Source organism: Hyperoodon ampullatus (genome assembly GCF_949752795.1).
Source record: "Hyperoodon ampullatus genome assembly, chromosome: 10".
Taxonomy (NCBI): domain Eukaryota; kingdom Metazoa; phylum Chordata; class Mammalia; order Artiodactyla; family Ziphiidae; genus Hyperoodon; species Hyperoodon ampullatus.
The window spans coordinates 36985897-37009900 of NC_136923.1; the positions used below are offsets into that span (position 1 = coordinate 36985897).

A 24004-nucleotide genomic window follows, 5' to 3' on the forward strand; every position below is an offset into this window, starting at 1 on the left:
AATAAGAAACAGACATTTCAAATAAGGAAATTAAGGAGATGAAAATTCAAGAGACTCAACCAAGAAGCCATGGCACATAATAAGAGAAGTAAGATGGTTGAATATAAAATTAATAACAAACTAATTGCCTTAAAAGATTAAATAATAGGACTTCCCTAGTGGTGCAGTGGTTAGGAATCCGCCTGCCAATGCAGGGGACACGGGTTCGAGCTCTGGTCCAGGAAGATCCCACATGCCGCAGAGCAGCTAAGCCCGTATGACACAACTACTGAGCCTGTGCTCTAGAGCCCGTGAGCCACAGCTACTGAGCCCACGTGCCACAACTACTGAAACCCACGTGCCTAGAACCCGTGCTCTTTAACAAGAGAAGCCACCTCAATGAGAAGCCCGTGCACCGCAACAAAGAGTAGCCCCCACTTGCTGCAACTAGAGAAAGCCCGCGCGCAGCAACAAAGACCCAAGGCAGCCAAAATATTAATTAATTAATTTTTTAAAATGCACTGTAAAAAAGAAGATTAAATAATAACAAAAAGATAGAATTGGGCCTCCCTGGTGGCGCAGTGGTTGAGAGTCCGCCTGCCGATGCAGGGGACGCCAGTTCGTGCCCCGGTCTGGGAGGATCCCACATGCCGCGGAGCGGCTGGGCCCGTGAGCCATGGCCGCTGAGCCTGCACGTCCAGAGCCTGTGCTCCGCAACGGGAGAGGCCACAACAGTGAGAGGCCCGCGTAACGCAAAAAAAAAAAAAAAAAAAAAGATAGAATTACCTTAGGATAAATTTAACAAGGTATTGCCACAGTTGTATAAAGAAAGTTTTTTAGTGCTACTTTTAATGCATTTAAAAGGGAATGCTTGGGCTTCCCTGGTGACACAGTGGTTAAGAATCCGCCTGCCAATGCAGGGGACACGGGTTCGAGCCCTGGTCCAGGGAGATCCCACATGCCGCAGAGCAACTAAAGCCATGCACCACAAATACTGAGCCTGCGTTCTAGAGCCCGTGAGCCACAACTACTGAAGCCTGTGCACCTAGATCCTGTGCTCCACAATAAGAGAAGCCACCGCAATGAGAAGCCTGCACACTGCAACGAAGAGTAGCCCCTGCTCACCGCAACTAGAGGAAGCCCGCGCGCAGCATCAAAGACCCAACACACCCAATCAATCAATCAATCAGTCAATCAGTGGAATGCTTGAACAAATTTCAGAGCATAACATGTGCTTGAATAAGAATTTTCAACATCATAGAGATGTTCATTCTCCCTGAATTAATCTTTAATGTGATCCCAAAAGACATACCAATGGGAATTTTCTGTGAGAAAGTTGGGACTAAAAAAACTGATTTTTTAACATCATGTCAAAAAAGAAACAAAAATCAGGAAAATTCTGAAAAGCATGGTGAAGGGGAGAGTGTCTATCCTTACAGATACTAAAACATCATAACACTATAATAATTTAAATTATTTATATGAATAAACATTATTTGAACAGAATAGAAACTTTAGCAGTAGACTCAAATATAATTTAATTTGTGATAAAAGTGACATCCCAGGTAAGTGGGAAAAGATGGATTTTTCTCTAAGTAATATTTGGAAATTAGGTAGCTATTTGGAAAAAGTAAAATTGTATCCATCTCCCATGTCAACTTCAGAATAAATTCCCAGATAAATCACAGGCTTAAATGAACCTAAAATGAAGTAGCAAAGATACCAACAGAAGTGATGGGAAAGAAATTTTTATAACCTTTGACATAAAACCCAGAACTCATATAAGAAAGATGGATAAATCCAACTATATAAAAGTTTAAAATGTTTGGCAGAAGTAAAGACAGATGACAACTTTGGGAAGATGTTTGCAATGTATATCATAGAAAAAGGTCAAATTTCCCTCATATATGAAGAGTTCCTATAAACAATTAGAAAAAAAGATCAGTATCCAATAGGAAAATGGGCAAAGATTAAGAGAGAGCAGAGAGAAGTTTATCAGTGGTTCTTAAAAAAAAATACGAACTTAAGCCAGTAGAGAAATGCAAATTAAAATTACCCAGATGCTGCTTTTTTTTTTAAATTACCTATCAAATTGTCAAGAATTCATATGTTTACTAGTTGATAAGAATACAGAGAAGTGGGGCTTCCCTGGTGGCGCAGTGGTTGAGAGTCCGCCTGCCAGTGCAGGGGACACGGGTTCGTGCCCCGGTCTGGGAAGATCCCACGTGCTGCGGAGCGGCTGGGCCCGTGAACCATGGCCGCTGAGCCTGTGTGTCTGGAGCCTGTGCTCCACAACGGGAGAGGCCACAACAGTGAGAGGCCCACATACCGCAAAAACAAACAAACAAACAAGAATACAGGGAAGTGGCATTTGCCCACTTTGTGGTGGGTTTATGAATTAGCATAACCTCTGTGGAAGGTAATTTGGTAATACCTATAAAAATTAAAGTGTACATACCCTTTGACCCAGGTTTTGTACTTCTAGAAATTTATTCCTCAAATGTATTCATCCATGTGCAAATTGATATGTGTCTTTTTTTGGGGGGGAGGCTGCGTTGGGTCTTCGTTGCTGCGTGTGGTCTTTCTCGAGTTGCATCGGGTGGGGGCTACTCTTCGTTGTGGTGCGCGGGCTTCTCATTGCAGTGGCTTCTCTTGTTGCGGAGTACAGGCTCTAGGCGCGTGGGCTTCAGTAGTTGTGGCACGCAGGATCAGTAGTTGTGGCTCGTGGGCTCTAGAGCACAGGCTCAGTAGTTGTGGCACACAGGCTTAATTCCTCTGCGGTACGTGGGATCTTCCTGGACCAGGGCTCGAACCCGTGTCCCCAGCATTGGCAGGCAGATTCCTAACCACTGCACCACCAGGGAAGTCCGATATATGTCTTAAATTATTTATGTCAACATTGTTTTGCTTCAGTAGGAGAGCAAAAATTTGGAAACAACCTAAATATCCATCAGTAGGGAGCTAGTTGAATAAATATATTAATACCAGCAGTGATCCTCAAGATATATTATTTTGGAGCAAAATTTAGGTGTAAAACAATATAAGTGATATGCTACCATTTGTAAGTTTGTATGTGTGGTAAAATATACGTAACATAACGTGCAACATTTTAACCATTTTTAACTGGACAATTCAGTGACATTAAATCCATTGACAGTATTGTACAACCATCACTAGAACACATCTAGAACTTTTCATCACCCCAAATAGAAACTGTGTACCCATTAAGCAATAACTACCCATTTCCGCCTCTCCCAGCCCCTGGTAAGCACTGTTTTACTTTATTTCTCTATGAATTTTGCCTATTCTGGGTACCTTGTATAAGTGGAATCATGCAAAATTTGTCCTTTTGTGTCTGACTTATATTACTTAGCATAAGTAAAAAATTCTCAAGTTTCATCCATAGTGTAGCATGTATCAGAATTTTATTCCTTTTTAAGGCTGAATAGTATTTTATTATATGTATATATAACATTTTATTTATTCATTCATCTGTTGATGGACATTCGGGTGGTTTCTACCTTTTGGCCAATTGTGTATAATGCTGCTATGAACATTGGTGTATGAGTATCTGTTTGAGTCCCTGCTTTCAGTTCTTTTGGATATTTACCTAGAAGTAGAATTGCTGGATCAACTCTGTTTAACTTTTTGAGAAACTGCCAAACTGTTTTCCACAGCAGCTGTACCATTTTACATTACCACCAGTGATATACAAGGATTCCAATTTCTCCACATCTTTACCAACACTTGTTACTTTCTGGAGGTTTTGTTAGTTTGTTTGGCTTTTTTCCCTTTATAATAGCCATCCCAATGAATGTGAAGTGGTATTTCATTTCAGTTTTGATTTGTATTTCCCTAGTGAGTAATGATGTGAGCATCTTTTCATGAGCTTATTGGCCATCTGTGTATCTTCTTTGGGGAAATGTCTGTTCAGATCCTTTGCCTATTTTTTGAGTTGTCTTGTTATTGCTGAGTTGTAGGAGTTCTTTATATATTCTGGATATTAGATTCTTACCAGAGATATAATTTGCAAATATATTCTGCTGTTCTATGTGTTGTCCTTCCACTTTGTGTCCTTTGAAAAACAGAAGTTTTTAAATTTGGTGAAGTCCAGTTTATCTTTATTTTCTTTGGTTGTTTGTGATTTTGTTGTCACATTTATGAGACCATCGCCTAATAGAGGGTCACAAAGATTTACACCTATGTTTTTCCTCTAAGAGTTTTATAGTTGTAGCTCTTACATTAAGGTCTTTGATCCATTTTGAATTAATTTGTGTATATGGTATATGGTAGGCTTCCAGCTCCATTCTTTTGCATGTGGAAATCCAGTTGTTCCAGCACTACTTGTTAAAGAGACTATTCTTTCCCCATTGAATTGTCTTGGCACCCTTGTCGAAAATCAGTTACCCGTAAAAACTCAGTTGTATGGGTTTATTTTTAGACTTTTAATTCTGTTCCATTGACCTACATATCTATTCTTACACCTGTGTATACCCTTTAAATCTTCTAACTTGAATCATGTGGATATATTAATTCAAAAATAATACAAAGTTAAAATAACTGTTAGCTATGACCACAGTTTAGTCCTTTAATTTCTCTCCAATTTTCTCTTTCAGGAAAGTGTGCTGTATTGTCATTCAAGGACTTCCTCTCCTGCAGGCCAACTGAAATTCCAGAAAATGACATTCTGCTTTGTGAGAGCCGCTACAATGAAAGTGACAAGCAGATGAAGAAATTCAAGGGACTGAAGAGGTTTTCACTCTCTGCTAAAGTGGTAGATGATGAAATTTATTACTTCAGGTAAACTTGAAAAACTAAGGAAGAAAGATCACTTCAGCTCCTAATAGTAAAACTGATATCATAATAGCATAGTCCAGGGTGGGTTTTTTGGTTGTGTTTTTTATTAGGTCTAAAACCAGAGCAGTCGACATTTCAAATAGAAAATATTAATTCATTCAATTAAAGGAAAATCCTCATAATCTGCTGAGATGTGATAACTGGCATAACAGTCCTCTTGGCGTAGACTTCAGTAATTATAATATGGAGGCAGAAATCTTTGGTTCTGGTTCATAGCCTGTCTATTAAGAGGTTGCACAGTTCTGTAGACTACGAAAATTCTTTTCACTATATATTGGCAACTAGATCTCAACTTTGCACCTAGTGCTTTTGTGGGTATTCAGCAGAATCCCTTAAAAACAAGCATCTGTAAGTAGGTGTGACTATAAATATATGTTTTAATTCTTTCCCTTGCTGACTTAGAATAGACATTGCAGATTGCAGGACGTTGCTTCTAGATACTAAGGCAGAACATTGCTTTCTGATCAATCCTGGAGTAGTGTTAGGTGATTTCATTTTATTTATTTGTTTTTATGTCACTTCTTTTAGAAAACCGACTGTTCCTCAGAAGGAGCCCTCACCTTTATTGGAAAAGAAGATCCAGTTGCTAGAAGCTAAATTTGCTGAGTTAGAAGGTGGAGATGATGATATTGAAGAGATGGGAGAAGAGGATAGTGAGGTCATTGAGCCTCCTTCTCTACCTCAACTTCAGACTCCCCTGGCCAGTGAGCTGGATCTCATGCCCTACACACCCCCACAGGTGAAGGTGACAAGTTCCTGTTACTTGTCTTATTTCCAGGTCTGGTTTGCAGCAAATTCAAACCCAAAAGGGAGGAGACATCCAGCCCCTATATTTTGGGAGCTTCAACCTAGAATGCTACAGGAAGGAACAGGTTGTTTTTTTTTTTCTCGATGCCACTAATAACTTAAAATTTAATAACTTTTTTTTAAATTTCATAGACAGCTGGTTTTAGTGGCAGGTTTAGTTAGAAAGCTCTTCTTGCCTTGTATTGAAGGAAAGCAATGAGGAACTGCATCAGTCTGTTACTCTATCTTTTATTGCTTATACCTTTTTAGTCTCTCTTTCTTTAGGACCTCATCTTTCGGTTAAGGTGATCCCTATTGGTATTTTTTTTTCATTTAGAATTTTCTGAAGACTTGATTGTGAGGTCACTATTATAGACTGCAGTCATGGAATTCAGTGAAACTTTGATTTTTCTTATATGGTAAGAGGCAAGGAAGAGCTGTGTTTTGAACACGAAAATGGCCAGCTATAAACTGAACATGTCTATAAAACAGTAGCTGTTGAGTCGCATGTTTCTGGCTTCCAGAAACCTTTATCAATTGACCAGATGCAATGTTCTGATGCACTATAAGAGCTTTCTGTCTTACAGTCTACCCCAAAGTCTGCCAAAGGCAGTGCAAAGAAGGAAGGCTCCAAACGGAAAATCAACATGAGTGGCTACATCCTGTTCAGCAGTGAGATGAGAGCTGTGATTAAGGCCCAGCACCCAGACTACTCTTTTGGGGAGCTCAGCCGACTGGTGGGGACAGAATGGAGAAACCTTGAGACAGCCAAGAAAGCAGAATATGAAGGTAAATAGAGCGTAGGCACAACTGTCTGAGCTTTCTAAGCAAGTGGGTGTTTTCAGCAATGCACGTGCATAGACAGGTTGAATCTCTTGTTCTTACCACTTGCACGTGAACTTTGTGTTGGGGACTGTCTCAAATGGCTCCCATCCAGCAGTTTAAGTGTCAGCCTTGTCCTGACTGAGGAAATGCTGCCTCTGACTTGGCCTCTGATCCTGGTGTGGTTTTTTTTTTCCCCCAAATTTCTCAAACAAATATTTAGCTATTAAAAATTGCATGATTTTTTTTCTTTCATTAAGTCCTGTAAGCACACATGTGTTCAGCTGGGGAATGATTGTACAAGGATGTTAAATATAATTTTGGTTAAAATTCGTCTGAAATGGGGCTTTCAAAATCAGTGATCTTCTATTACGGCTCTCGATAAGCCATGTGTATAAACTCCAGGCTGAGGCTTGGCTGAAGCGCTTGGTTTCCTAGGCCAGTCCTGGCCTGTGCTGCATTCATAGCTACTTTTAAGGTACTTGGGTTCTCTTTGATAAAGCTCAACTGCCTTCATTTTCCTTTTACTCCATAATTAAATCATTTGGGGCTATGAGCTATCATTCAAGGATTTGGTGGTTCTTAGCCATTAAGGACAAATACTTAAGAGAGATTTTTGGTTTTTGGTTTTTTAATATCAGGCATGACTTTAATAAAGAAATGAGTAATAAACATTAGATTAGGCAGGACTGTTGCCCTTAGAGCTGTATTTTTTTCCATTTGGAATTGTATATAATGCTTCACTTTGCCAGTTTAAAGCCCTCTCTTGATTGACCATAGTGATCACCATTACTCTTCTTGGCCAGGTCCAAATCCAGCAAGCATAAACAAATTAGTTATCAAGGCTGCCTCCTTTATTACAGTTTATGGAGTTTCCAAAGAAACTCCTTTTTTTAAAAAAATAGTTTATTCCTTTCATTTATTATAGTTGATTTATTATTATAAAATTATCTGACAGGCTTCCTCAAGGATCTTCTGCAGAACCCTAGTCCTACAAGATGTTCATTCAGAAAACATTTGTGGCAAAACCAGTTTAAGAAGCACTCCAAAAACTTTCTCTCTTAGAAACTTAACAGTGCATATTGCCATATGAAAGTCTTTAAACCTATAGTAAATAACCTACTTTTTTCACCTGGCGTTTTCTGAAACTTGATCAGGTATTCATGTAATACCTGCCAGTATCCCAAAGAACTAATATTTCACAGAACATTCTTTGAGAAACCATAGTCAGTTCTATAAGGAGCTAGAACTTTGGAGAGCTTTGGTATTTCTAACCTTAGTGGAAGTTAAGACCAGCTATATCACTCACTTGGAGAAGTGTTAGAAATGAAGCTCACATGGCTGTAAAGCCTGGTCCAGGACAAATGAAGCCAGTACTGCATGGCTGGTTATTCAGAGTGTGAACAAGAGCGAGAAATGTGTCTGGAGATGATGTAAAAGTAAAAATGCTGGAGCAGAACTGAAGAGAAGGAGAAATGATGGCTTCTGAGAAATTCTTCCAAATTCAAAGGGGAATCTGAAATTTCAGTGAGAACTTAGAGGAGCTATATGACTCAGCAGTGTCTCCCTGAGACGCAAAATCTGAACTTTTGGTGTTCAGACCCATTGAATTCAAAACCCAAAGTTTGGAGTTTGGCTGACTTCATTTAATAATTCTCTTTTCTAAGACAGCCCACAAAGAACCAACAGGTAGCCAGTCCAGTATTCCATCCACAGGCCTGAAATTTTCTTTTTTCAACTTCATTTTTTTGCTCTCCCATTTTACTGTGTCATTTGTGTAATGAAAATATGAGAACTTAATGTGGGGGTCTAGGTCATCAGTGGTTTTTTTTTACTGCTAGTTCAAGGAAATAGGTTGTTAAAATGGCCTTTGTCCCTCACGCTCATTGTACAGAGGATCTGTAAACTGGGACAGTGTAGTGAGTGATGACAAGTCTCTGCAGGTAACACTGTCGCAGCCGAGGAAGCTTTGACTTGGTTGACTTTCACATTCTCACACAAAGGAGGACTGGAGCCGTTGCTTCTCGATGCTCTTTAAAGCCATGTGACCTTGAGCTGTTTTCCCCTTCCTTAGATCAGCCAGCAGTAGCCTTTTGAATTCCTTGTTGGAGGGTTAATGTGTGGCAGTTGGAGTTTGATACCAGGAATCAGGGCCGCAGATTGCTGGTTCTCTCTGTATCCTTGGACAAGTCACTACCTGTCTCCAGTCTCAGTTTGCCCATGTGAAGAGTGGAGAGGAGTTCCTATTTATGAACGGTGAAGCAAAATAAACCCTGTATTGTGGGAGCTTTGGGAATGCACATTTCTAGAGTTCTCTAGTAAGGGTCCAGCCTGCTAGCTCCCAAAAAGACTGGGAATGTGATTGTTGGGGCCACTGGCTATGGAAAAGCAGAAAGAGTAGCTCAAAGGAGTGAGGGGTGTAGCAGGGATGTTCCACAGCCCAGAACTGGCACAAGCTAATGCTCCTCTTGCATTTTGGATGAAATAAGTATGAATTCTGGAACTTTTGCTGATTTAGTATGATTTATGGTCAGTATTGAACTCAGCTTCAGGAAACCTGGTTCTGTCAGTACATTGTCCAGTGCTTCATATGTGTATATATATTATTCCCTGCTTCTGATGACTGTAGCCTGGAGTATCATGCATTTTTTTCCCTTGGGGTTTATTAAACATGACCTCTTTGCTTCATTAGAATGTACAAATTAGCGTTTATTTTCCCTAAAACCTTGTGGAGGAGGCAGTAAGCTACTTTTCCCTTACAGAGTTAATTTTCTTCAGCTGCTAAACCTCATGAGACTAATGACAAGAGTCCTCAAATCTTAGTAAAATTGGGTGCCAGGAATCAGGAAAATATAGTAAGTAACAGTTGTGCCAAAAATTACAATGGGCCATGGAATTGCTTCATGTTGAAATTATAAATAATTTGTAATGCTATTAATACTAGAATAATGGTAGCGCTTCTCATCTTCAGGGTGCCTTGTGAGATTAACCACGTTGGTTATGCTGGTGACGTTTTTAAATAAATCTGTGCTTTCTGAATGTGTGTTGCAGTCTTAACATTCTTGAAATCTTTGCAGACCAGTTCTCAAGATGGGATAGGAAAGCTGGACTCTAGGTTACCAAGTGAAATCGGCCCGACTCCTCCTGTGTTGAGACTAGTCATCTACTGTTCCTTCCATTGAGACAGAACTGTTGCCTGTGTTTTTACTAGTCCTGTTGAATGCAATGGATGGTATTTTGAATTCCTGGGTTAAAAACAGAATTGAAAATCTGAAATGCCTTTACAGAGCGGGCAGCTAAAGTTGCTGAGCAGCAGGAGAGAGAGCGAGCAGCACAGCAACAGCAGCCGAGTGCTTCTCCCCGAGCAGGCACCCCTGTGGGGGCTCTCATGGGGGTGGTGCCACCACCAACACCAATGGGGATGCTCAATCAGCAGTTGACACCTGTTGCAGGTAAAAACAGGAGCTAAGACCATTTTTTTCCACTTTAAGAAATTCCTTCATTTTTTTTTTTCCTCCAACAAGGAGTAAGCCACAGTCTCTAGGCTTTTCTCATGACAGATTCAAAGTTTGAAGTCATCCATGTTGTCCTTATATCGCCTTTCCCTTATGGGCAATGCCTCCCCTCTGCCCCAGAAATGGGCCCTGGACCCAATCCTGGGAATTGGTAGGGAGCAGCTCTTCCCTGGCTGTGGGCATGGTCTGGCGATATTCTCCACTGCAGACTGCTCTTGATAGAGTTCTACAGCAGAAAATATAAACAGACCCTGAATTCTGTTCTGGAGGGACTCCCAAGAGAAAACACAAAACTAGTCTTTAGGTGGTGATGATTCTCCCATCTCATTCCAGTATTCAGTTTGCCTTGTTCTGCTGCAGCCATCCTTAAAAGACTGACCATTTAAAAGGATTTTTGACAATGAATTGTAAATCCTTTCTTGGTCACCAATGTGCATGACTGCTAAGTAGAATACAAAGTCCTTAATCAATTCATTGTGCCCACTCTGTAATGCTTTTCTATTTAATTACATTAAACTGCATTTTCTGTTAGTATCCCAGTCACATATTTTTAAAAAAAGAAAAGAAAAGATGAATGTGGTTTGCTTGTGTGTGTTGTCTCTGGTTCTGGTAGCCATAGCAAATTTGGCTATTCTTGAATATTCTTGTCTGATGTGTCTCAAATGAGAAGCCTGCAGACCACTTCTCGGGTCCCTCCTTCGTGATCTTTCTAAGCCTGGTGAGGTCCATTCAAGCTGTGTTTCTTCTTAAGCAAGCAGTCTGACCTCTTTTTTCAGGGAGTCCAAGATAGTGTTGCTCAAGACAGGCTCATTGGGATGCTGTTTTTGTTTTCGCTTTTTTTTTTTTTTTTTTTTTGCTTTTTAAGGCAGAGTAGCATAGGATAACTTTTCCATTGTTGCTCCTACCTTTTGTGATGGCAAGTTCTCAAATGCACTATCGCTGAACTCAGCAGTTGCACTCGCCAAAGCACATCTGAATCATGGCTTTCAGTACTTTCAGTGTAACTGATGTTGATCTAACAAATCTCATAATCGCCTGCTCTATTCCATGGCCCATTTTGGTTAATGGGGTGCCAGAGGTTTTTAGAAATCAGACCTTGAACATGGGGACTTTGAAAGTTAGAATTCCCTCATTGACATTCTCTTTTGTTCTATTTGATGTGTGATATTATAGCACTGTGCCCTTGACTAAAAAGCCCAGGGACACATTAACAAAACGAATTCAAACAGCTAAAAACGTTGAAAAACAGCAGCTGCAGCATTTTAGCTCCCTGTTGGGGAATAACATCACAGAGCTCTGATGGGTGAGGAGGGTGGCCCCCTTCCAGAAAGCCCCTGCTCCATTATTAAACCTTTTGCTGCCCAGACTTCTGGGCTGTGGGAGTGCAGGGCAAGCATTCTCTACAGTAACCAGTCTTTGGTCCACAATGGGGACTTTGCAGCTTAAGAGGGTGATTTCTTACGGGTTTACAGGTTGCATAGGGCCTAAGTCTTAGCCTTGTTGCTGTCTGAGACCAGCTTTGCTTACAAGCATTGAAGCTCATTTGAACACATGTGACTGGGATAATAAATGCCAAAGTACAGTTTAATGAAGACAAGTGTCATGTCTTTCGATTCTTAATAATTTCTTCAACCACAGCCCGTGCAGGCTGCGTTCAGATGGGCTTTTGTAATTGAAAGCAAAGCCTCCTAACATTCTTGAATTCCCACCTACTTATCCCTAAAAGCTCTGTCTGGTGGTATGGTTAAAAGACAGTTTGGTAGCATTGGATCTCCTCATGTTTAAGATGATGGTGTCTGTTCAAAAGTAGTTTTTATCTCTGAACTCTCATTTTAAGAAAATGAAACTGATAATCCTATTTTATGTACAGAGGTGATTATTATTTAAAATTTGTTTTATTGGTTTGTGTAATTGTAAGTTTCTTAGTCAGCTTAGATATGACCAGTGAGGCAAGCTGAATCAATCTCAGAACTTTCAGTAATTTTATAGCTTCAAAAGACTAAACTTCTATAAATAAATACCTTTCAAACAATTCTTCAGGGAAAGTCAAAGAGTAAAATTCTTAGAACCGGGAGTCTTCCACTGTTTCCAGAACCCCTCTACAAAGAGTATTATATAAAAATGAGGTTTTGCACCAATTCCTCAACCCCTCCCTTTGTGCAAGAAGCTGTGACCAAAGGTGATTGCATTTCTTGGGGAGCCTTGTGTTTTGTTCATTGTGATCATTTCAAACCCCAGAAAAATCAAGTTGTTTTCCTTGCTTAAAAAAATGTTATATGGCTTTAAAGTTCTTTTGATAGATGAGTCTTTGACATTCTGAAATTATCTTCTTCCTTTCACTCTTTTTGCCAAAAATACTTGTTTTTTGAAATTCTTCCCTAGCCAGCAGGAAGTATTTTCTGTTGTGAAGATGCACTTTGAAAATAAAGGAATAAAAACCTCTGTTCACAGAAATTCTCTACCTCATTTAAAATATTCCCTGTTAACTGAAGGTCTTTGTGAGGACATTTGTGTGCTTGGGGACAATGATGACAATTGGCCTTTTCTCATGTCAACAGAGCCTGATTCTCCAGCCATTCCTCCTAAGATCTGCGTGCAGGCTACTGAGTGACCTGGGCTTAGGTTGGCTGGCGGCCGGGGTGGGGTTGGGGAGTTAGGTTTTATCTTTATTTTATCATGTTTTGAGATCTAAAGATGAAACATCATTCATTGTGATGACTCTTAGCTGTTCCCCAGCTCAAGCTCAAGCATGATCCATTCTTACCAGCAGTGGTGGGGCTACAAGGGAGGAGGAATGGACATAGAAGTCTTAAAAAAGTCTTGCCACCTCCCCCATGCTGGAGAACCATGCTTTGTGATCAGGGCTGTGCGCCTCATTTTCCTCCATTCCAGTTTCCCCTCATGTGTACCCGTGATAGGCATATGAGTGTGGGCATAGTGGAATGATGGGGTTTATACTCTTCAGTAGAATCGCAATAGGCAGAACGGGTGTCTGAACACCTTGCAATAATCATGACCTTGGGAAGGCTGTTACTGGAACTCCTCTTTATTATTATTTAACTGAAAACATGCAGCGTATTTATCACAGGGAAAATAACTACAAATAATAATGTACTAAGTACTAATTCATCCAGAAATATATTTCATATTTGTAACTTTATATTTTGTTCATTATTGCAACAAAATAATTGCACTAATTGCTGTTATATCATGCAATACTAAGGGTGCTTTATTCATTAGTAGTGCATGGGGGGGGGTTGTTATTACTTAGTTCATGTTGCATGTTAATGATGCATGTCTGAAATTTGTTGTGTCCTTCAAGGCATGATGGGTGGCTATCCGCCAGGCCTTCCACCTTTGCAGGGCCCAGTTGATGGCCTTGTTAGCATGGGCAGCATGCAGCCACTTCACCCCGGGGGGCCTCCACCCCACCATCTTCCGCCAGGTGTGCCCGGCCTCCCGGGCATACCACCACCGGGTAAGAACTTCATCCTCATTCACTCATTAATCTCATCTTCATATTCTCTTTTTCCTCCTTCAGCCATTTGTTCCAGGAGGTACCTGCTGTCCATGTGGGCAGGCCTTCCCTCACTGAGAATCCCAGGGATATCAGCAGCAGGACCTGTCCTGTGTGTTGAGCAGGTGGCTCAGCACCTGTGCCCTTGAGCACCTGGCTGCCTAGCAGCAGCACAGGACACATGACAGAAACTAGATCAAGGGGCAGGAGGCGTACTCTAAAATCACTCAAACAATTTGACATGTGCTCAGAAAGCCAAACACAGCCTAGGAGGTCATGCTGTGCTCTCTTTATCAGTGAATGAGGTTTCCCTAATTGCCAGTTGATATAAAAAGCATTTTTTGCTCCTGAGTACATTTCTTCTTCTGGTTCAATTCTTATCTCAAAGGGTCTTCTGTGTAGAGTCCCTGCTCCATCTTTTGCCTTTCAAACAGCCCCTCCCCTCTAAGGGAATTACAGAGTCGCTAATGTAGAACTCTTTAGAAATCCTTCAGTCAGTCCTTTTGGGAACAGAAAAGAGGGAGAGAACGAATTTGCCCTGAACAAGTTTTCTATATCTGAGTCCCTGAAGAAGCATGACATAACATTTAAAGAACAGCATAGCCCACCCTGCTACCTGGAGACACTGGTTTGTCTGTCAACAGAAGCTCAGAAGTTATGTCATATAGAAACATATAAATGGAGCCCAGAAATAGGTACAGTTTTCCTCTACAATTAGCAAATTTGAAAGATTATTATGAAAGGAAAATCACAAGTTCCCGTATTAATTGCCATCATATGCAAAAAAACTGACCCTTAGGTATCTATTTGGAGGGAATGTGACCTTAAGATGACTTGGAATAGTATTTGATCCATTATCCAAAATATTAGCTAAAGGCCTGGCCCAGATGACAAAATGTAGAAACCCTTAGATTTGCTTACAACAGCATTGGATCTACCGATTCCGTGGCTATAACGAGTTCCAAACAAAGCTTCAGAGGGTGTGCCCAGCAGTGTGTAGGTTGAGCTAACCTGGTGGCTTGGCCTAGAGCCTTCAGTAGCACTCTTTGTGATGTGAGTGTTGCTTAGAGAATGGCCATACCTCCACAGAAGTGTTTGATCCAGACATACCCAGAGGAGGAAATGTTCGTGGGCGTGGGTGCTTCATTATTGAAGTGGTGGACTATGTGTGAGTTGCTGTTGCAGCAAGTGTCAGTCATAAAATGGGTGTGTTCCTGTGGCAGGTGGAGTTGTCCTTAATTCTGTGCCCTCTCCCCTTGGCAAGAGTATCTGACTGAGAAGTGAGACTAAGCTGGAGTTAACTCCCAGGTGCGTGTGCTACTCAGCGGGAGTCACACCGAAGGCCAGTACGGTCTAGGTAGCTGGTCTTTTGGTGGGTATTGAGGGGCAGATGTCTCCCTTTGCCCCTTTTTCAGATTCTAAATGCATTTGAAGGAAGCACAACACACCTGATGATAAGGAGACAGGGAAGAACCCCTCAGTGTCTACACACGCACATCTGATCAGGCTTTGAGGAGAGGGAGATTCAGTGAGCTCCTCTGGTGACTCAGCCCGCATTCTCACCAGCTGCCCCCTGGCATGACATTTGTAAACAGAGGGCACATAAGGGGTTGGTTGCTGATGTTTTTGTGCTGCCCTGCAGAGATTAATACAGGCAGCTCAGGGAGGCCCACTGTGTTGTGAAATCTAAGGTGGGTGAGTGACCTAGGGGGACAGGGGTTAATAATATGTTGCCGGAGCAGCAACTTACCCACTGCAACCTCTTCACTCACTCACAAATAATCACTAAGATCCTATTCTTGTGATTCAGGTACCCTTCTGGGTTCTTGGAATATAAAAATCCCTGCTTTGTAAACAGAAAGCTTGTTTTCACTTAGTGTGTTCTCTCTTACAAACGTCTAATACTTCTTGGAAGTGGTATTTAGCAATTCTGAACCTTAGAATAGTGGGTTGGTTCTGCCTGGTTAAAATACCAACATTTTGAATGCAGAGAAACTATAGAATATGAAGTTAGCTCCTGTTGATCCTTCTGTGCAGCCAGCTGGACTTGTTTAAGGTTTAAGCAGTAGCTCACCAGGGTTTTGATTGTAGTTTGTTAGTTTTTAATGAACTGGGTCCCTTACCTATTGCTCTGTTTTATGAGACTAGGAAATGGATGGTCCTGAGATTAAAATAGCCCCAGATGCTAAATTTAAGACATGTTATTATCAACTAGGACTTATGAGACAGAACTTGCTTGTGTGACAGAAATTGCTTGTGAGGAGTCACCAAGGGAAGTTTATACAAAGTCCAAATATAGTAGGACCATGGAATCTTTCTCTTTCCCTTTGTCATTTTGCATTTGAAGTGATAGCACCAAGGCTGCTCTGTTTCCAGATGATTCCTTTTCAGAGTGCTGGTCTATCAAATGGCAGTGTCCCCTCTCTGCCAACATTAGTGACTCCAGTTAGAACCAGAGGTGCTGGTGGCCTGTGAGAGGACAGCAAGAATGTGCCTCCAGCCTCCACAAAGGTCATTTAATGTGCACTTGCACAAACCTCTTCCCTTAAGTCTCTGCTGTCCTAACACATTGCATACAGCTGAGCCTGGTTGCAATGCCATTACTGCTGAAATTAAACACAGGCTTCAGTTGCAGGAAACTGTGCTGTCAAAAGAAAAATACCTTGAAAATATAGTTGTATTCTGACTGTAGCTTACCAAGGGAAATACTAGAATTTTATGCAGGGTTCAAATTATTTCTAAGCCATGAATAATTAATGTACATCTGACAAATTGTCCTAGCTTTGTATTTAAAGTACCTAGAAAACAAAAGAACATGCATTTTCTATATGAATGCTACATCCTGTTTTGGGTGCTTAGGGTTCCTATCCACAAAGACTCAGGGCAGAGATCATAGGCTTGCATTATAAATGGCCTTTCTTATCAGACAGTAGTTTTTCAGTCTTCTCAACCCAGAGCCTCTAATTGTGCCTGTAATTCTGAATTATAGGTGTGATGAACCAAGGAGTGGCCCCTATGGTAGGGACTCCAGCACCAGGTGGAAGTCCATATGGACAGCAGGTGAGCCTCCAAGTTGGATCTTCTAGGACTCAACAGAATTCAAGTTACCCTCTTTCTCAGAGCATGCGCTGAGTATTTTTTTTCCCTCACCATGTGTCTGTGCTCTTTCAGGTAGGTGTTTTGGGGCCTCCAGGGCAGCAGGCACCACCTCCATATCCTGGCCCACATCCACCTGGCCCCCCTGTCATACAGCAGCCAACAACACCCATGTTTGTGGCTCCCCCACCGAAGACTCAACGGCTTCTCCACTCAGAGGCCTACCTAAAATATATTGAAGGACTCAGTGCTGAGTCCAACAGCATTAGCAAGTGGGACCAGACCCTAGCAGGTAAGGAGAGTCCTTCTCAAGAAGCTTTTTTGAAATCCATGCTTTTATCAAAGTCCTCTCGCTGCTATTGACCTATTATATCATAGGATAAATATCCATTATTCTTATACAGGCATACCTTGTTTTATTGCATTTCGCTTTGTTACTCTTCTCAGATACAGCACTTTTTATAAATTGAAGGTTTGTGGCAATGTGTCGAGCAAGTCTTTCAGCACCGTTTTTACAATAGTATGTGCTCACTTCGTGTTTCCGTGTCACATTTTGGTAATTTTCACAATATTTCCAACTTTTTCATTATTATTATATTTGTTTTGGTGATCTGTGATCAACAGTCTTTGATATTACCATTATAAAAAGATTACGACTTGCTGAGGGTTCAGATGATGGTTAATATTTTTTTAGCAGTGTAGTCTTTTTTAATTAAGGTACTTACATTGTTCTTTTAGACATGATGCTATATTGCATACTTAATAGACTACAATATAGTGTAAACATAACCAAAAAATTCATGCAACTCACTTTATTGTGGTGATCTGGAACCAAACCTGAAGTATGCCTTTATAAGTAAAATAAATTGTATATTTAGAAGTGTTTGGAGCTTCTTTGTATATTGACATTACATACTGAAAATGTTTTTTTGCTGAGTTTCAAAGCTTAGTTTTGTCAGAAATATCTATGCCATCTTCTTAAGTATATTCTGATTTTTTTCAGTTATTTTTCAGGCATTTGGGCATAGCATAGATGGATTTGGGTAAATTAAAAATTATTTCAGGGCTTCCCTGGTGGCACAGTGGTTGAGAATCCGCCTGCCGATGCAGGGGACACGGGTTCGTGCCCCGGTCTGGGAAGATCCCACATGCCGCGGAGCGGCTGGGCCGGTGAGCCATGGCCGCTGGGCCTGCGCGTCCGGAGCCTGTGCTCTGCAACGGGAGACGCCACAGCAGTGAGAGGCCCGTGTACCGCAAAAAAAAAAAAAAAAAAAAAAAATTTCACCTCAATTTTTAAGAAAGAAAAATAATATTGGAAGACATGTTTCTATTAATCTATCAAGTTTATTCATTTAGTTCAGCAGGCTCAGCATATTTCCAGTACTTACTAAAATAACTTGCCTAGTTTCTGGAAAGAACTTTGCAAGTTTCTGTTCATTTTTCATTTCTAAGCCAAATTTGATCATTTGATTCCTTTAAGAGTAGTGGGTGGTTTTCCCTTTCTTCACATTTACCTTTTTAGGAATTTTTGTTAATATTGGAGTAACTATTAAATATTAATGATCAGATCTTTTAGGTGTTCGTACAACTTTTATATTCCCATTCTAGTAATTATGTTATCTTGTGCAGCTGTTTTGTGAAGTAATTGTTAGAAATTAGATAATTTCTAGGACTTCCCTGGTGGCACAGTGGTTAAGAATCCGCCTGCCAATGCAGGGAACATGGGTTCGAGCGCTGATCTGGGAAGATCCCACATGCCGCAGAGCAGCTAAGCCCACGCGCCACAACTACTGAGCCTGTGCTCCAGAGTCCGTGAGCCACAACTACTGAGCCCGCGAGCCACAACTACTGAGCCTGCGAGCCACAACTACCGAAGCCCGTGTGCCTAGAGCCCATGCTCCACAACAAGAGAAGCCACCGCAATGAGAAGCACGCGCACCGCAACGAAGAGTAGCCCCCGCTCACCGCAACTAGAGAAAGCCCACACACAGCAACGAAGACCCAATGCAGCCAAAAATAAATACATTAATTAATTAATTTTTAAAAAGACATTACCTAATTTCTAAACTTCATCGTGTAAAACGAGACATCCTTGGCTAGGTAGTCTCATACCTAAGTAAAATAGTTTTCTAAAAACCAAGATGCCTAATAAAACAATATAAGAAATTTGCTTGAAGTATTCTGCAGAGTTAAAATTCATAATATTCAATAAATAATGTTTCATGTTTTAATAAATCTGTCAGACCTTAGGACTGATATTTGTATTTCTCTGTCTGCACTTTAATTTTCAGCTCGAAGACGCGATGTCCATTTGTCAAAAGAACAGGAGAGCCGACTCCCCTCTCACTGGCTGAAAAGTAAAGGGGCCCACACCACCATGGCAGACGCCCTCTGGCGCCTTCGGGATCTGATGCTCCGAGACACCCTCAATATTCGCCAAGCATACAATCTAGAAAACCTTTAATCACATCAATTACGATTCTTTTATAGAAGCATAAAGAGTTTTGTGGAACAGTAGCCATTTTAGTTACTGGGGGTGGGGGGAGGAACAAAGGATGATAATTTTTATTGCATTTTATTGTACATCACAAGGCCATTTTTATATAAGGACACTTTTAATAAGCTATTTCAATTTGTTTTTGTTATATTAAGTTGACTTTATCAAATACACAAAGATTTTTTTTTTGCATATGTTTCCTTCGTTTAAAACCAGTTTCATAATTGGTTGTATTTAGACTTGGAGTTTTATCTTTTTACTTGTTGCCATAGAGCTGAAACCATCAAAGGTTTTTTGTCTTGGCTTGGGGTTTTTGTTCCTTGTTTTTTTTGGTTGGTTTTTTGTTTTTGTTTTTTTTAAATAACAAAAAAACAAAAAAAAACCACAAAAGAGTTTACAGATTAGTTTAAGTTGTCAATGAAATGTGAAGTTGGCCCTAGTTTACATCTTAGAGAGGGGAGTGTACTTGTGTCTGTTTCACGTGCCTAAATATCTTAAGCCACTTTTGCAAGAACTGTTTCTTCCAGGTAGAGTGAAAGGTTGTTAGTTGGATTGTAGATGTTTGGCAGACATGGCACATTTGCTCTAGTAACTCAGAAATCTGAAGTCAGCACTGTGCACTCTTCTGCAGCTAATGCAGCTCCCGGACACCTGGAAGGAGAAAGCACTTTTTCTTGTGCTGAGTTAGACATCTATGGTGTCAGTTATTTTTGCAGAACATGTGCACAACCCTGAATTATATTTAGTCTTGGCAGGTAAGTTTAAGGGTACTTTTGATCTTTTTGTAATGAATTCACAATTTATGCCTATACATGTTAAGTGATTTAAAACTTTAAATCTCTTACATTGCAAATTATTGAAGTTCATCTTGAAGAAAGTATTGAGGTGTGCTGGAGGTGATTTATTTTTAAACATAACACCTAACCTAACTTAGGGAAGGGAGTGCATTAACCAGATATGGGCTGTGTCAGAAGCATAATTGTAAAAGGCTGGATTGCCTGCATATGCAAGTATGTTTTAGTATTCTTTATTTCCTCATCAGATCTGGCTTTTTTTTTTCTTTTTCTCCTAAGTTTCAGGGTTGTAATTCTCAACCAGAAATTTAAGACTTTATAAAATAATTTTAAAATTCAGCTTGTGCTTTTGAATTTCAGGAGAAGGAAATCATAATTTAAGAAAATGCTCACTAAAAAGACCATTACAGATCCCAAACACTTAGGTTTGATGACCCTGTCTCTCTTATATGACTCTGGAAAAAAACATTTGGAGGCAGTATATAATGCTCAGACAGGTGGAAAGCATCAAACATGGAACAGTATTTCACTCAGCGTTTTTGAAACCTGCTTTATTGTAACGAGGTGGTTGCCATTGTGGTGGAGCTTCCACTGCTGTTTGTAAATTGAGAGTGACTCTCAGAGGATACTTTTTTTCTTTTAATCTGGTATGAATCAATACCTGGATATTTAATTACCATTCTTACTAAATTATGGGGACAGAAGAGTTTAGAATGGAAAAAAGCCTCTTGTATCTAGATACTTTAATTACAGGAGGTCCTTATAACTTAATTGCCTATAAGTCAACCACTGGATCTCAATTTGCATCAAGTATTTTAAACAGTTCTGAATTTTAAAAAATGTTTTGCAGTAGTATGTCAGTACCTTATTGTTAAACTGAACCAGATAAAGAAATCTTCAGTTCTTGGTTATTTGGGCCATTGAATCATCATGGACTGTATAATACAATCAGATTATTTTATTTCTAGACATCCTTGAATTACACCAAAGAACCTGAAATTTAATTTTGGTTAAGTTATTTATTTATTTCATGCACCCGTCTTATTTCCCTTTTTAAGGTCTGGAAGAGACTTCTTTGGGAAGACTCTAAAAACTCTTCACTGTGGTCTATGTGGGGCATTAGAAGCCAGAGCACTCCTCCTCCAGGCTCCTTCTCAGTGTCTGGAGGTGCTGTAGGAACCATAGATCCAGCCAGGGGCTTCCCTAAGGCAGTGCAGAGCCGGGCCAGGGGGCCATTAGGCAGGCCCCAATTAAGTTTAAAAAAAAAAAAGCTCTATGTATTTATTTTAGAATCATGTCTTTCTGTATATTAACTTGGAGAATGTCAATATTTTAGGATATAAGATTTGAGGTCAGCCATCTTCCAAAAAAGAAAAGAAAAAGAAAAAAAAAAAAAAAGCCCTGACTTTAAAAGGTACATGTGAACTATACATCTTTTTTTTCATGAGCTTTAGGAACTGTAGTGATATGGCTTAGAAAGTATAATGGCCTAAATGTTTTCAAAATGTAAGTTCATGTGGAAAAGAGTTTTGTTTATGTGCGGAAAAAGACCTATAGGTTTAAAATAGTATGTCAGCCAACTGATTTAAAAGGCCTTGAATTACTTTGTTTTTGAACCCACCCTTTTCTTCCTATGAGGAAGAATTAAGAGGGGACTCTTCTTTGTGTAAAATCTCCAAATTGGTGTTGTTGATTTTTGAACTTAAACATTTTCAGACTTGATTAAAACTTGGTTTATTCTAATTTCTGTATCAAAAGAGGTTTAAGTGATAACTAGTCTTATAATATGTATGTATCATATGTTTGTTCATCTAAAGCTTTTTAATCCAAATAAAAATGGAGTTTGCAAAGTGATTTGGATTAACCAGTTTTGGTTGTTTTGTTAAAGCTTGTGTCAGATGTTAGTTTCAAGTAGGTTTAATTCCTGCAAGCCTTGATTTTATGTTGACAGCGATATGGCTGCCAATTTAAAGGAAGAGAGCTCCTTGGGCAGAGGCAAAAGTCAGTGTCCAGACACTGATCCAAGGCTTAGGCTGCATTAACACAGAAGCCGAATGTAGTCACACTGCAGCCTGACATGCCCATGCCAAGCCTCTCAGACTGGCAGTCAGGGATTCCTAACATGTCCTCAGCATGGGCAGAAATGCAGGTTGAAGTTAAAATTGCAGAGGGAGTTGTTACTGATGGTGGAAGGTAAGGCAAGCATGTCCTATATCATAAATCAGTGTAATCCATTTCAAATAGCTGTGTGTGGCCAGAAGAGAGAAGTGGCCCGGGTATGTTTTTATCATGCTTATAATCTCTTAAAACATGACTACACTTTTAATAGAAGGTGTTGGTAAAATCAACCAACTGTTTTCCTCTAATATCACTTTGCAAATCCCTGTGGTTCTGTTCTCCTAAGAGTTTAGGGCTGTACTGCCATCTCTGCTCATAAACATATTTTGAATGATCGTTGATGTATAGTTAAACATTCCAGCTGAACACTCTGAGCAATAGTGCTAAGTATTACTCTGTTCCTTTTGCATTTGGAAGTGTGTGAGGTCAGCTGAATGAAAGTTCATACCTGAACAAATTAATAGACTATTTCTATCCCCCAAATAGATGTGGAATGCACATCTTGTGGATTATACATATAAATGTGGCAAGAAATTCCAAATTTAATCGTGTGTGAAAACTAAGAACTGATGCTGCTTTACTAGGAGAGAAGTTGTTTTGGAAAACACCATGGTCCAAGTGTATATTTTTTTGTAAGAGAAGTAACTCAGTGTAAAAGAGCCAAACTTCTAAAAGAGATTAATTTGACTGAGTTATAACTTCAGAGATGTAGGCAAGATTTCCAAAAGAGGACTACTAGATGAACAAAGATAGCCCTCCCTTATTGAGTATTTACTCTGTGCTTAGGTATTGGGTTGGCCAAAAAGTTCCTTGAGTTTTTAAGTAAAAATAAAAGACATTTTTCATTTTCACCAAGAACTTTATTGAACAACATATTCACATTCTGCCATTTTTCAGGCAACTTCATAATTCCATCTTCCCAAAACTTTTTATCTTTTTGAGCAAAGAACTGTTCCAGGTGCCTTTTACAGTCTTCCAGAGAATTAACATTATTTCCATGAAGAGAATTTTGTAAAGACCGAAATAAATGGAAATACGCAGGTGCAATATCTGGTGAATACAACGGATGAATTAGAATTTCCCAGCCAAGCTGTAACAGTTTTTTGCCTGGTCATTGAAACGTGCGGTCTTGCGTTATCCTGATGGAAGATTATGCGTTTTCTGTTGACTAATTCCGGATGCTTTTCGTCGAGTGCTGCTTTCAGTTGGTCTAACTGGGGGCAGTACTTGTTGGAATTAATCGTTTTGTTTTCTGGAAGGAGCTCATAATAGAGGACTCCCTCCCAATCCCACCATATATACAACATCACCTTCTTTGGATGAAGACCGGCCTTTGGTTGGTTAGTGATGGTTCATTTATCTTGCCCCACGATCTCTTCCGTTCCACATTATTGTACAGTATCCACTTTTCATCGCCTGTCACAATTTGTTTTAAAAATAGAACGTTCTCGTTACGTTTAAGTAGAGAACTGCATGCGGAAATACAGTCAAGAAGGCTTTTTTCACTTAAATTATGGAACCCAAACATCAAAGCAATTAACATAACGGCTCTCTCACGCATGGTATAATGTTGATTGTTCTCAGTGTCTCGATTTGATCACTATCAACTTCAGTAGGTCTACCTGGCCGTGGAGCATTGTCCAGCGGGAAATCTCCAGCACAAAACTTCACTAACCTCTTTTGACATGTTCGATCAGTCACAGCACCTTCTCCATACACTGCACAAATCTTTTTATGTGTTTCAGTTGCGTTTTTACCTTTCTTGAAATAATAAAGCACAGGGACTTCCCTGGTGGCGCAGTGGTTGGGAATCCACCTGCCAATGCAGGGGACACGGGTTCTATCCCTGCTCCGGGAAGATCCCACATGCCTCGGGGCAACTAAGCCCATGCACCACAACTACTGAGACTGCGCTCTACAGCCCATGAGCCACAACTAACTGAAGTCCACGCGCCTAGAGCCTGTGCTCTGCAACGAGAAGCCACTGCAAGGAGAAGCCCTCACATCGCAACGAAGAGTAGCC

At 40.2% G+C, this 24004-nt stretch overlaps 1 protein-coding gene across 4 annotated transcripts in view; it reads left to right on the forward strand.

The window, feature by feature from the left end:
- PBRM1 (polybromo 1) overlaps positions 1 to 19036 on the forward strand; it is a gene marked incomplete at both ends in the record, with an annotated part of 99242 nt that extends 80206 nt beyond the window's left edge. For 2 of the 4 annotated variants that reach the window (XM_079713333.1, XM_079713334.1), the window contains 3 exons: positions 4596 to 4779; positions 5365 to 5575; positions 6210 to 6419. In XM_079713333.1, the coding sequence (XP_079569459.1) occupies positions 4596 to 4779; positions 5365 to 5575; positions 6210 to 6419 (605 nt within the window). Of the gene's footprint in view, positions 1 to 4595; positions 4780 to 5364; positions 5576 to 6209; positions 6420 to 9731; positions 9914 to 13281; positions 13438 to 16465; positions 16537 to 16647; positions 16865 to 18863 lie in introns of those variants that run through there. The other 2 variants (XM_079713335.1, XM_079713332.1) reach the window with 2 other exon arrangements.
- Between the last annotated feature and the right edge of the window lie 4968 nt (positions 19037 to 24004).